The following is a 14,652-nucleotide window of genomic DNA, read 5'->3' on the forward strand; positions in this document are numbered from 1 at the left end:
TTGAAGCTAGACATACTCGACAGTGCTTGAAACTCAGTCATTCTACCCACTTTGTAGGGGTTTTCCGTACTTTACTACCCTAGCTTATTACTTTAAATTTTCGTAAAAACAAAAATTTTTAGTTAGCAAACTTATTTTATTTTGTTGGGAAATTAAATGTACCCATAGGTTTTTAATGTTCCACACTATATTATACCTATTCATAGTAGATTTCAATTTGAATTTTCTTTGGGCAATCTTATTAGCCTTATCTATCTTATAAGAATTGTCTTTGCATCCTCTAAAGGACAGTTCATGCAGCATCTGGTATTATGGAGCTATCATTGTTTTCATTGCGTATCATTGTTTTTTAATGAAATCGAGGAGCCTCCACATACAGTAAATAATATTGCTTAGTAGGAGGTGCTGTGCCATTTTCATAATAACCGTTAATATTTATAAATACATTCACTGCCAGCGACCCGCTAGGCGGGTTCTCTGTTCGTAGGCGCTTTTCGCTCCAATGCGAACAACACGCGTGTTATCGGCAACACTCGTAGCGCGTAGCTCGCGCTGGCAGTGAATGTGTTAATTTCTATCATTTTAATTTTCCATACTCAAGGGATCGTTTTGTGTTCCAGGTAGCTGCTAAGCTCGACGACATTTATAAGACTGGAAAGCTAGCGCACGCCGAACTGGACGAACGTGCGTTAGATGCCTTAAAAGAATTTCCATCCGACGGTGCTTTAAGTGTTCTTGGACAATTTTTAGATTCAAATCTCGAGCATGTATCTAATAAAAGTGCTTATTTATGTGGAGTCATGAAGACCTATAGGTGAGTTTTTATAAGTATCATAGTAGATTTATAGTAAAAATGAGTAAGGTATATTTTCTGTCACCAAAATTTAGATTTTCTGCTATATACGAGTATATTTTCATGACAGATACAGATTTTCGAGACCAATCTTATTAATCAGATTATAGAACATTTTTATACATAAATTAAGTGCCGCATTATGCCACATTGCATTCGAATTCCTACGGTAACAAAGGTGGTGGTGGTAGCTAGGATGCTATCAATATCAGCTCAACCTTTATAATGCTTCTTTAGGTTTTATATTCGTTTAGTATTTCTGGATTTACTGGATTTTCACATAAATTGGATTTACTGGATTACTTACATAAGTTCTGGAAATCACATACCTAGTGTGCAACTGTGCAGCCTTTTCGATGGCAGCACTAAGTAAATGAAATCCCACCGTTTATCTTGTTTCTCCTAATTTTTAAACCTGGCAACTTGCTCGCTGGATAGATTCCAACTCTTATCGCTTATCTGGGTCACAAACTAAAAAATTGATTTGATACAATATCGCCCTGCGCGAAATTAATTGCCAACTGTACATCGTAGCGCCATCTAGTTTAATTGTGCGTAATTAAGAGAGCATCATCATATCGAACACTGGCCTTTCGTTGACTAAAATAGTGTACCTAAGCAGGTAGTGGAAAAACAAATGATACGTTGGCGTACGTGTCGCCGTCAACTTTTTAGATTAAGTCAGGTCCCCACAGAAAACCAGCGCCACGGTTTGCCGCGGCATTATGCTGAGTGGGGATCCTATTTTAGCGTCCAAAAGTCCAAATGTCTTTATGTCTGCATGCTTTTATTTTTTCTTTGTTTTCATGTTGTGGCGTTAAAATAAATAAATACATGTATTTCTTCTGATATACTTAATGAGATTCCCCGAAAAAATTGATACCTATCATACACCATTACGTCTTCATTTTTCCGCAACCGGCCGGTATTTAATTATCTGGTGCCATTACAAGCTTTTAGCTATTACACCTCTCAAATCAAAGTGTTGTGTCCCTAATAACAGTGGTGTAATGGGATTAGCGTCCTTTAACGGTTGCAGTAAAACAACATCATTGGCTAGGGGCTAAGTAGCCGGCGGCTCGGCTCGCTGTAACAAGATCATTTTGACGTTCTATTTGCCCTCATGTTGGTGTGCTTGCACCGTTCGCGAGATTAGATTACGACTGCTGGTCATTAGCCTCTGTATTGCATGATGCAAAACTTGTTTGAGCTTTTATATTCGTATGTATGTATGTATGTAAACACTTTATTGTACATAAGACAGGTTAAGATACAATTAAAAGTAAGTATATACAATGTATAAAGGCGAACTTTTCCCTATAAGGGGATCTCTAATATTCGTATTCGTCTTGCAGAGGACAATATTTGTCGAGCCTGCAAAGTACTTTGATAACAATGATAACGCATGCTTACGTTAGAACGTTACGTATATCGTACCAAATAATATCCATCCTAATACCGGAAATAACGTAGGTTTTAACGCCCTCACACAGAGATTAGGACGGTTTTATCCATACTTTACATCCTTTGGCATATTTTATTCACGATTCGTGGCAGCAGTGACATTTTAATTGCATGCACTAAAACGGAGCAGTTTAAAAATAAAGTTCGTGTTCGATTTACGATATGGGAGGCTCGCGACGATGCTATTGTGTTTTGCGCGGGTCACATTTCAACGTCAATGAGGGCTAGCGTTTTTTTGCTCACCAGTTGGCGCCACTGTTGATGGTAGTCCAGAAAAACAGATCTCAAAATTCTTATATGCTTATTTTTATAAAATCAATACGTTGTAATATACACAAAGATATTTTAAAGTCTAAATTTGCCGTTTTCTCAACCTGTTTAATTAATTAATTATTTTATTTTATATAATCATTTTTTAACGATTTCGTACCTCAAATGAAATGAGTACCTATGTTCTGCAACTTGTAAATAAATGTTGTCGATTGTGGTTTCAGACAAAAAAGCCGAGCCGGCGTGCAGGGCGCGCCCGCGCTGGCACCGGCCGTCCCGGTCAAGGGTCCCGACGAAGAAAAGATCAAACACATACTGGCCAGGACTGGGTACACTTTAGACGTGACCACGGGTGAGTTACACGGCTTCCATCTTACCTTTGGGCATAGAGAAAAAAATACATAGATTGCTTACTCCATACCACAGACAAGACATCCTCCAGACTGAGCATAGTAGCGCTACCCCCTCTGCCACAAATGTACGGTAGTTTTACTCCATTTTCGAGTCAAAGTGTCTTTGTGTGACGTCCGTGTCTTTGAACGGACCAATCACGGCACGGGACTCGCTCACCTCGTCCCCCGCACCCCAGTATTTTTGGCAGCATCGGTTTCATGAAATAATTGCTCTAAACTCCGTCTAGCTAGAGGATTCCTAGTCTATGCTCCATACATCAGTTTTGGTACCAAAAAGACTATTAATTTCAGTGTCTACATCTAGCATCGAGTAGCGGAACTATCAGTACTGCTTACTTGCTTACTTACTTGCTCTTGTCTTACTATATATATTTCTCTATGCTTTGGGTTAAAATTATAGATTAGACCAAGCTAAGTTGGCAGCGATTTTGATAACCCAGACAGTGCAAGTGTTTTTAAACATACGTCATAATTTATAGAAGTTTAACGTTTAAAATAACACTTGCACTTGGGTTATCCAAATCGCTGCCTAATAGGGATGATGACACATGTTGAATTTTATAACAAAATCTAGTAAAATAGATAGCAAATGAGCAATTTATCACAATAATGTGGATATTAAAATAAAATATTGAAAAATTACAAAATTACAGGACCTCAAAGTTTCAAAATTTAAGTTTTTTTTAACTTCCAAAAACGATAAAAGTAAGGGTACCATTCGATTCCTTACATTTCATCCAAAAAATATTGTATAGCAACTATATACATAAACGCAATATTTCACCGACAAAAACGCAATTTTCTTGTTTTGTCCATACTGGGCATGGGATGGGGATGGGCGATGACGTCACGGCCTCTGGCCGTTTTGTATAGGGCGTTTCGCGAGTGAAGTGCGACTGTCGGACTTTGACTACAATTTCTGGCTTTTGTGTTACTTTAATGCAATGGGTCCCATATAGACATTTGATCCTAAAAACAAACCCGATCGATTGATACCAAAAAAAAATTAGTCATGTAGCCTATTAGCTTGATCTAACTCAGCGGTCGGCAACCTTTTAGCCGCCAAGGACCACATAGTAGTTAACGAAGTTGACGCGGGCCGCATTTTGTTAATATAAGACTTTATCGGACATTGTCCGCGCGCGCATCTAACCGCTGCGGATGTGTGCACCTTTGAGCGGGTAATAGTAGTTTGCATTCGTCGCGATGGCTTCGATTGTAAAATGCAATACGTGCAATATTGTTATTGACGAGCTATTAGCATATGTTCAGAATAAAGTGTCGATCATGGATGAAGATAGTTTAAAACGAATTTGTGTTACGTCGTTTAAAAGTGATGAAATCAAGAGATCAAAAACGTTACTATTTGAATCTCTTCCTGCAGACAGCAAACGAATTATTTCACGTAAAGGCAAGGCGAAAGAAAGCCGAGATATAGAGGACATTATAAATTTTTTCAAGGGATCTGATCACGTCGCAAGACCAGTGTTTGTAGCTAGACAGTTGGAAAAACTTCCTCCGTTAACATTTAATAGTGTGGATGTAACGAAACTATTAAAGGATTTGTTGGTACTACAAAACGAGGTAAAGGATCTTAGAGAGAAGTGTGTAACAGTTGATCAGCTTGAAGACATAAAGAAAGAGATAAAGACTGGATTATCTGATGTCCATGACTCATCGCCGCCTTTGCAACATCGAAATATATGGGTTAATACGAAGCGAGGTGCTGCCTGCCTTGACAGTGGACCCATGGGACTGTCACAGATAGATACATTACCTGGGAACAACTCTTCGCTTGCCTCTTCATCCAAAACATCAACGGAAATCCGCAAGATTAACTACCCGACGCCAAAAAAAACAACATTAAGCTGCAGCGCGGTGGCGGCGACGTTGGCAGCGGAGGAGGGGAGCGGGGCGGCTTGTACGACCGGTATTGATACTGATAACGCGGACGGGTCAGTTGCCGGCAACTTATCCAAACAGCTGATCGATGCAGTTACACCTGTAAATGTATCTAGTCCTTTATTAGATCGGTGCGCGCATGACAATGAAGACAATGCGAATAAGAAATCTTTTGTTGACATTCTTAAATCTGATGGAGAGTGGAAGACGGTGCCAACGGGACGTCGAAAACAACAAAATAATAACTATCGTTACCTCGGAACAAAAGGTAACTCGGGTGACCAACCGGGCAGGTTTCGAGCGGCCGAGAAACATGTGCCTATATTTATTACTAAGGTACATAAGGAAACTACGGAGCGAGATATAGCTGACTACATATTTGAGCAAACGAACGTGCATATAAGTCTAGATAAAATAACTACAAGTAAAGAAAAACATTACTATGCATATAAATTTTTTGTGCCGGAAAGTAAATTACCTACATTTCTGGATAGTAAACTTTGGCCTGAAAATATTATATTCAGAAGGTTTACAAACTTTCGGTCAAAGTATACGAGCAGCGGAGCTGCGAACGGCCCGTGTATCTTACTAGATGACAGGAAGTCTTAATTTAGCTAGCTTTAATTGCAAGAACGTTAAGCGGTCAGTGGAGGCAATCCGGCAACTATGTAAAAGGTCGGATATAATCGCGCTGCAGGAAACGTGGTTGAGAAAGGATGAACTTGGCTACTTGGCCGACATAGATGGTACGTTTGGGTGTACAGGTACATCGGCTATAGATACTGAGAGCGGCATGCTGCGCGGCCGGCCGTACGGAGGAGTAGCGCTTCTATGGAACAAAAATGTATTTAATAATGTTTCCGTAGTGAGGTGTGATAACCCGCGTGTGTGTGCCGTGCGTATTACTATCGCTGAGAAATCGTTCCTAGTGTGTAGCGTATATATGCCGACGGACAAAGTGGTCAACTTAGTGGATTTCACAGACTGCCTATCACTGGTGAGTGCGATTATAGATAATGAGGACATTGAGTTAGCATATATCTTAGGCGATTTTAATGCTCACCCTAATGAACTATTTTATACGGAGATGATAGACTTTTGTCGCGAGCAGGATTGGACGTGTGCGGATATTGACATAATGGGATTGAACTCGGGAACGTATAGTTTTATTAGTGAGGCAAATGGGTCTAAAAGGTGGTTGGACCACATTTTGACTACAAAGCACGCTACTAAAAGTATAATTAGTATTAATATACAATATGATGTACTGTGGTCTGATCATTTTCCTATGTGTATAGAGTGTAACCTAGATGTAGGATTAGTAAATATGTGTAACCGTAACGTCAAACCGATGACTGACAAAGTAAGATGGGGAGAGAGGAAACCCGAACAAGTTAGTTTATATTCTAAGATCTGTCAGAAGGGGCTTAGTAACATTGATTTCCCATGCGAACTTAGCAAGTGTTGCGATAGTCATTGTTCTGAGGCTGGTCACAAAAAACTTATTGATAAGCTATATGGAAATATAATTAATATTTTATGCGATGCCGCCTCGACGAGTTATTCACATAAACGCTCGCAAAAAAGGAAAACTGTAACTGGCTGGAACGAACATGTAGGTGAGGCCCACAGGGAGGCCCGGGAGAAGTTTAGGTTGTGGAATTGGTATGGGAGGCCAGAGTCAGGTTACTATTATGATGAGATGCAGAGAAGCCGCGGTATTTTTAAAGCAAAACTAAAATGGTGTCAAAAACACGCTGACCAGATAAAGATGGATATTCTTGCATCTCATCATTCTAAGCGTGACTTTCGCGGGTTCTGGAAAGCTACGAAGAACCTAAACAGTAAACCTGGCCTTCCTGCGAGTATTGAGGGCATTAGTGACCCTAAGTGTATAGCCAGTTTATTTCAAAAACAGTTTACTGTGGCGTCACCCTTACAGTTGACGTGTTCGTTTCTGGAGGATGAGTTGAGTGACCAGGAGATTAAAACTAGATTTACAGCGAAAGATGTTGCTGCGGTTTTAAAATCTATGTCGCGTGGAAAATCTCCTGGTCACGATGGCCTCAGTATTGAGCACCTGAGGAATGCGGGTCCTCACTTGCCGAGGGTACTCTCTCTTTTGTACAACCTCTGCATTAGTCACGCGTACTTACCCGAGGCAATGATGAGGACTGTAGTAGTACCAATTGTCAAGGATAAGGGTGGTGATGCAAGTGATAAAACCAACTACAGACCGATCTCGCTAGCGACAGTGGTAGCTAAAGTGCTGGACAGTCTGCTTAGTACACAATTGGACAAGTACCTTGATATACATCAAAATCAATTCGGTTTCAGGCCTGGACTCTCTACGGAAACTGCCATATTGTGTCTTAAGGAAACTGTCAAGTACTACACAGAGAGAGGCACGTGTATTTATGCATGCTTTCTTGATTTATCGAAGGCGTTTGACCTCGTCAACTACGACGTCCTCTGGCGGAAGTTAAAGAACACGAAAATGCCGGTTGAGCTTAATAGAATGTTTAAATACTGGTACCTTAACCAGAGGAATGTAGTACGATGGTCGAGCGCTTATTCGGAACCATACAGGTTGGAGTGTGGGGTGAGGCAGGGAGGGGTGACCTCGCCCAAGCTCTTCAACCTGTATATCAATGCACTTTTAGAGGAGCTCAGCAGCACTATTATCGGATGCCACATTGGCGATACTTGTCTGAATAATATAAGCTATGCAGACGATATGGTGCTGCTGAGTGCCTCTCCTTGTGGTCTGGCGAAGCTAATAAATATATGTGAGAAATATGCACTCAGTCACGGTTTGACATATAATGTCAAAAAAAGTGAATGCATGGTCTTTCAAGTTAGAGGTAAAGAACTACCACCAGTACCACCTATTAAGTTAAACGGAACTCCACTGAATAGGGTGAACCGATTCAAATACCTTGGGCATGTGGTAACCTCTGACTTGAAAGATGATGCTGACATTGAAAGGGAGCGGAGAGCGTTGTGTGTTAGAGCGAATATGGTGGCCCGCAGATTTGTTAGTTGCTCCACTGAGGTGAAAAAGACTCTTTTCAGAGCATTCTGTACTACCTTTTACACTGCAAATCTGTGGGCGTGCTATACGCAAAAGCAGTACAACGCACTTCGTATACAATATAACAACGCCTTCAGGGTGCTGATGGGACTACCTCGTTTTTGTAGTGCGTCGGGGATGTTCGCGGAGGCCAGGGTGGACTGTTTCTACACTACAATGAGGAAACGCTGTACATCCCTGGTGCGCAGAGTGCGGGCTAGTTCCAGCGGCATCTTGAGGGCGTTCGCGGAGAGGTTTGACTGCCAGTACCTGAATCACTGTCATATGATTCACGTACTGGTGTCCAAGCCACTCTAAAGCTTTGTGTTAGAATAGGTTATATAGGTAATATAATTGTTATATTTTAATTTATGTTAATGTAATTTAGTTTAGTTTATATTTAATTTTAATGTAATATTATAATGTAATATGATCCTACGTTGGTCGAAATAAATGAATTATTATTATTATTCTCTTTATTTATTTTTCCTCTTAAGTTAGGTTATTTATAATATGAATATAAAAGTAAAATATAAAAACACTTACAAAACAATAAAAAATACATATAAACACATTATAAAAAACCTAACCTAGAATGCCGCCGGCAGCGGGGCAGGGCCCAAGCTACCGGTGGTCAGGGCCGCAGAGAGAGGAACCGGCGGACTATCCGCGCCGTGTCCAAGATCACCGCCTTCTGCATCTGGCCCTTGATCCAACCACCTAGCGAGAGTCTCTCAAGATGTTGGTCGAGACTCTTCGCTATTAGACCGTTCGCTGAAACAACTATCGGGACAATGATCGTCGAATCAACATCCCACATGGCGGTTATCTCGTGAGCCAAGTCTAGGTACTTACTGGACTTGTCCTTCTCGGCTTTCACGAGATTCTCATCATGGGGGATTATTATTATTATTATTATTGTCGTTTGTCAATATTACATAAAAAATGGCCAGGGAGACTCACGGGCCGCATGCGGCGCGCGGGCCGCGGGTTGCCGACCGCTGATCTAACTCGACTACCTACACTTTTTCAAACAAAATAATCTATCCAAACAACTTTGCTGCCAAGGGACGAATATTCAAGTCATAATAACAAATTTGAAACCCAAATTTTAAACAGTATGCAAGTAGGTTTCTACACTATATCTAGAGTAGGTATCTATTAAAATTTTAGAGCAGTTCCTGAGCTGAATGAAACTTGAAGATCTTACCCAAACTACAGACCACTATCTATTAGCCTGAACCTATTTCAAGCGCCCTCTATGATGAGCCGTCGGCAGTTTTAACCTCCAATATTCATTGACAATGCAATGGCATATAATTGTACACCATCTACCTACCAGTCAGTTGATAACAACGCCATCTGTCGTTGTCTGCGAACACCTTCTCTTGCAAGAATCTTGTTAGGCTTGTAATAGTTGTAATTGCAATTTTATTTATACAATTATGCGCATTTACTGTAAAAAAGATTTATAATAATAATTATCTTTATTTTTTCAAATAAGATTCCAATAAGAAAACGACGTATTGGGTGATTTGAAAAGTATTCTCAATTGGTACAGTCACCAGCATAAATATATGACTGTGGGCAGCCGTGCAAAAATATATGATGCTCCATTGGAGGCATAAGTATATGACGACACTACCTCGGTAAAAATATGTGATGCTTTGTGGCCGGCAAAAATATCGTTAGTCTGTATCCGCATAAATATCGGATCGGGTCGCTTAAAAATATTTGATTACTCATAAAAATCAAAATTATCTGATTACTCTCATCTGGCATAAATATCTCTCCACTGTGAAAGCAAATACATCGGATGGACGACGGACCGCCTATTATAATATCTGACACGTTGGAAAATCACAAATATGTTATCGACCTTCAAAAACGAACCATACATGTTTGGTATAGAGCCGTAAATTGTATGAAGTGATTTGACAATTCACGAAAAGAGTGCAGACTTGTCATTGTATATGTCTGTCTCACATTATATTCTATCATCGATTTGACGGAATAAAATGTATATAAATTTTTTGTAAATTTGAACGTATTGCAATCATATCATGAATCTAGTATATAACTGGATCTGGCATGAGGGGTGGGGGAAATGACGGAACGGGATAGTCTTATGTATCATTCAGTAGGAGTAGCAGCGAAAGCGCTATTATTGTTTGTCCTTGTCACAGTCCACAAGTTGACTTCTTTATCATCCTTTTTTATGTAAGAAGGAGGTTTATTAGTTTTATTACACATCTTCTATTAAAAGTCTACCTGAATTATGTGACAATTTAAAATTGCAAATGAAATACGTGAGACAGACATATGCAATGACAAGTCTGCACTCTTTTCGTGAATTGTCAAATCACTTCATACAATTTAAGGCTCTATGCTATCCAGGTATGGCTCGTTTTTGCCGATTGATGACATACATATTTCATAATTTCGTGTCAGATATATAGGCGGTCCGTCTGCCATCCCATGTATTTGCATTCACAGTGGAGAGATATTTAAGCCAGTAGAGAGTAATCACATAATTTTGATTTTTATGAGTCGTCAAATATTTTTAAGCCACCCGTTCCGATATTTATGCGGATACAAACTAACGATGTTTTTGCCGGCCACAAAGCATCACATATTTTTACCGAGGTAGTGTCGTCATATACTTATGCCTCCAATGGAGCATCAGATATTTTTGCACGGCTGCCCACAGTCATATATTTTTGCTGGTGACTGTACGTAGCGTAGGTGTGTAGGTCTTTCGCATGAAACCAATCAGAATACTTTTGAAAAGTTTGCTTATACACTGTAGCTTGAAGGAGCTCATTGGACATTAATCTTACATGCATTTGATAAAGGGATTATTGTTATTAATCTGGTTAGAAAGAGATAATATAATATTTGTTTCATGGACTGACGTCATTGATGCGAATTGCTTCGCTATTGTTAGGTAATACGTTCTAGTCGTAAATAGGTAGTACATTACATACCTAACCTTACCTAGGGAGGTGAATTCGTAAATGCTCCAGATCGCAGGTGTTTGTGGCCCGAACCGAAGGTGAGGGCCATAAATATGCGATCTGGGGCTTTACGAATTACCGCCCGTGGTTTGTCTAAAGTTTTACGTCTTGCCTTGGCTTACGGGCCTAGGGTGACGTAAAGTAACTTACAAGTTATACGCATAAGGCTAACTTGACATGGCGTGTCTAAAAACATAGTTTCACGCCTTTCACGGAGATGTAAAATGTTTATGAAACGGTCACTATCGTGCTAACGCATATTGTGATAGTGTGAGACTTATACAGGGTGTCCCAAGAAGTAGTGATATACTGAAGCTAGGAGGTAGAGGACCTAGAGGGCTACTTCACAACTTCAAGGGCGCTTAGAAAAATAAAACATACTGGGTAATTTTATCTTTCTTGGCATTAAATTTTTTTTTAATTCCATTCAGAGATCTAACGATAGTAAATGTTACCATACTGAATTGGCCTGTCTATCAGCTTATCACACAAAAAAAATCAAGCATCTACCGCAATAATTCATGTCACCATAAATAAAAATCTCATCGTACTCGGCGATAGGTGAAAAATTAAAAAAAATCATAACTCCGAAAATACGAAAAATCGCGGAACATACATGGGGGTGATTCAGATAGCCCTCTAGGTCCTCTACCTCCCAGCTTCAGTATATCACTACTTCTTGGGACACCCTGTATATCTAATATATATGTGCATGGGAACATATACATTCACTTTTACGCCCTGTTTGCATTTTGCAAAAATTTAACTAAATGTACCTACTTGCACATTTCACCACGGGTACAGTCAGCATCAAAAGTATTTTCTGTAATAACTTAACAAAAAGAGGTAGGTTATTCTCTTTACGTGGAACAATTAGCGCGAACTGTAGAGATAGGTAAATATCTCGTGTTATAATACTTTTGGCGCGTTGTTTTATCCGCTACTGTTAATGCTGACTGTAGTTAATCAGCTACCTACTCGTATGACGACCTTTGTAATTAAAACGGAGTCCCTTTGTTTCCCATAAAGTTTTAAGTCATAATGTATTGTTTGTCATATTATCAAATAGTACCTAATATCTTTGTTTTTTTTTAAGTATGCTTTATCATGAACTGTCAGTTGCAATAATATCTGCGCGATAACGCTTTGCATAACGGATTTAGGTACAGTTTGTTAAACAATGTATTTAAACAAATTTTTGTAAGATATTTATTTCAATAACCGTGGTGAATTGCAGCTACTTACTTGCAGAAATCTTAACAACTGGTTAAAAATCGAGATAGTAACTATTTCACATTTTCTAGATTAGCCCTAGAATATGTTTTACTTTTTTACATTATACTTTGGCATGCACCTACGTGACCTACGTCGGATATTATCACGCATTAATAAAAACCGGCCAAGTGCACGTCGGACTCGCGCACGGAGGGTTCCGCACCATCAACAAAAAATAGAGCAAAACAAGCAAAAAACGGTCACCCATCCAAGTACTGACCCCGCCCGACGCTGCTTAACTTCGGTCAAAAATCACGTTTGTTGTATGGGAGTCCCACTTAAATCTTTATTTTATTCTGTTTTTAGTATTTGTTGTCATAGCGGCAACAGAAATACATCATCTGTGAAAATTTCAACTGTCTAGCTATCACGGTTCGTGAGATACAGCCTGGTGACAGACGGTCGGACGGACGGACGGACAGCGGAGTCTTAGAAATAGGGTCCCGTTTTTACCCTTTGGGGTACGGAACCCTAACAATGTACACTGTATCCCAGGTCAGCGCAAGTACGGCGGGCCGCCGCCCGGCTGGGAGGGCGGGACGCCGGGCTCGGGCTGCGAGGTGTTCTGCGGCAAGATCCCCAAGGACATGTACGAGGACGAGCTCATCCCGCTGTTCGAGCGCTGCGGCGCCATCTGGGACCTGCGCCTCATGATGGACCCCATGACCGGCACCAACCGCGGCTACGCCTTCGTCACCTTTACCTCCCGCGAGGCCACGCAGCGCGCCGTGCAGGAGGTAACCCCCGCTCCCCCCTCCGACCGGGCCCCGCCCGACCACACTGCTCTATCGTGTCTCTTCGAGGGTCCTAAAGTCGGATCCAGGGTTATTGTTACGGTGCTCGGGCCACTTACGACGACGCAGGAATATGTCGATACTCTTGTAACGTCTCAGAATAAAATGTAAAACCGATCTTGTTTCTAGCGATACATTAACTTTGATCTTTGGGTGAATAATTGCTCAATCATTAGCATCTTAAAACGGGTCACGGGCACCTAATTTTCACAGGATCGTAATAAGATTTAACGAGCTGATATTGGCGTCGAGCCAGCTATAACTATACTGAAGCGGGGGTTACTATGACAAACATGCAATGTTTTAGTCATATTAAATTACTTAAGAAATAGACGAAATAGTACCTTCTCACCTGTAGGCACATAGTAAATAAATTATGTGCTTAATTGAATAAATTAATATTTAGACGTTCAATTAGAGAAGACATAATTTTGTAAAATATTCACTGCGTTGTCCGTAAGAAAAATTTCCTCACAGATTTATAAGATGCAAAATATAACCCAAAATCACTCCCTGGATCTTTCTCCTAGGTTCGATGGAACTTGGACATTTACCACCGCTTTTAATTTAATAATGCTTCTTACAAATATAAAAATTACATAAATGCGTTCATTTGAAATTGAACTTTATTTGCTTGTTGACAAAGTTGCTTTTAATGGACAAGAAATGAAAACTATATCTTTATCTGGCTCCTATTTTCGGTTTGCTGGAGCGCATGTTCAAGACTTTAATTGTTGTTTTTGTTATTAGCCCTAGATTTTTGACCGGTGGTTGGGTCCACGTTCGAACGGGCCTGAACTGTCGCTATTGGCATTGTATCGCGTTTTCATTAATCGAATTTTAAACACGGAACGAGGTCAGATTTGATCATAGAAAATGCGATTGAGTGTGTAAAAATAGAGACCGGCGGAGTTGCAATATTTTTGCAAACGTTAAATCTGACCGCCGCTCTCTAGCGCTGCTTAGCAACCGCCAGGGCCTGGCCGTGTTTTTCAATTGCAAACCGAGCGCGGGCGTTTCGTCCACTCGGGCGAGCCAGTGTAACCGTGACAAGATCAGGGACAGCTATGCGTAATGCAGACGGGCGCACTTTTATACCGGTTCGCTTCGCCAGCGCTCGGTAAGCAGTTGTAATTACACTCTGGTCACACCTGCCGAGTGAACGGTGCAGACTGTGTGCCGGCTCACTCGCACGCGAGCGAGCGGGACACCGTCGCGGCCGTCTCTTGCAGGCATGCGCCGGCGCGGAAGTCGGTGGCATCTGCCGGCGCGCGCGGCCTTGAGAATTGGCGAACATTCGACCTAGATACCGCGCGGCCGATGACACCGGCCTCTCGGCAGTACATGGATGTTACCAGCACATCTATCCGATAGCAAAACATTCAGCACATGTGTATATGTATCGCATAATTAAAACGATCTTAATTGGTAACACTAAATTGTGTCAAAAATTAATTTCATTGATTAAGCGAGATTAAACGACTACCTTAAAACTGTGATTGGTGAAATGTAAATCTGAAACAAAATTTATTCTAATTTGACGTCTACTTTGCAGGTGACTCGCCGATTGTTTAAGTATAATCCTTGAAAG

At 40.6% G+C, this 14,652-nt stretch overlaps 1 protein-coding gene across 10 annotated transcripts in view; it reads left to right on the plus strand.

Moving 5' to 3' along the window:
- Positions 1-14,652, plus strand: part of LOC134659248 (heterogeneous nuclear ribonucleoprotein R-like) — a 41,049-nt gene that overhangs the window by 4,504 nt on the left and 21,893 nt on the right. For all 10 annotated transcript variants that reach the window (XR_010097795.1, XM_063514903.1, XM_063514936.1 and 7 more), the window contains 3 exons: positions 621-814; positions 2,812-2,939; positions 12,763-13,004. Coding sequence is in view for 9 of the 10 variants with exons in the window: in XM_063514903.1 (XP_063370973.1) it covers positions 621-814; positions 2,812-2,939; positions 12,763-13,004 (564 nt within the window). In the remaining variant the exon portion in view is untranslated. The remainder of the gene's footprint in view (positions 1-620; positions 815-2,811; positions 2,940-12,762; positions 13,005-14,652) is intronic.

The sequence above is a fragment of the Cydia amplana genome, chromosome 2 (genome assembly GCF_948474715.1).
Source record: "Cydia amplana chromosome 2, ilCydAmpl1.1, whole genome shotgun sequence".
Taxonomy (NCBI): Eukaryota; Metazoa; Arthropoda; class Insecta; order Lepidoptera; family Tortricidae; genus Cydia; species Cydia amplana.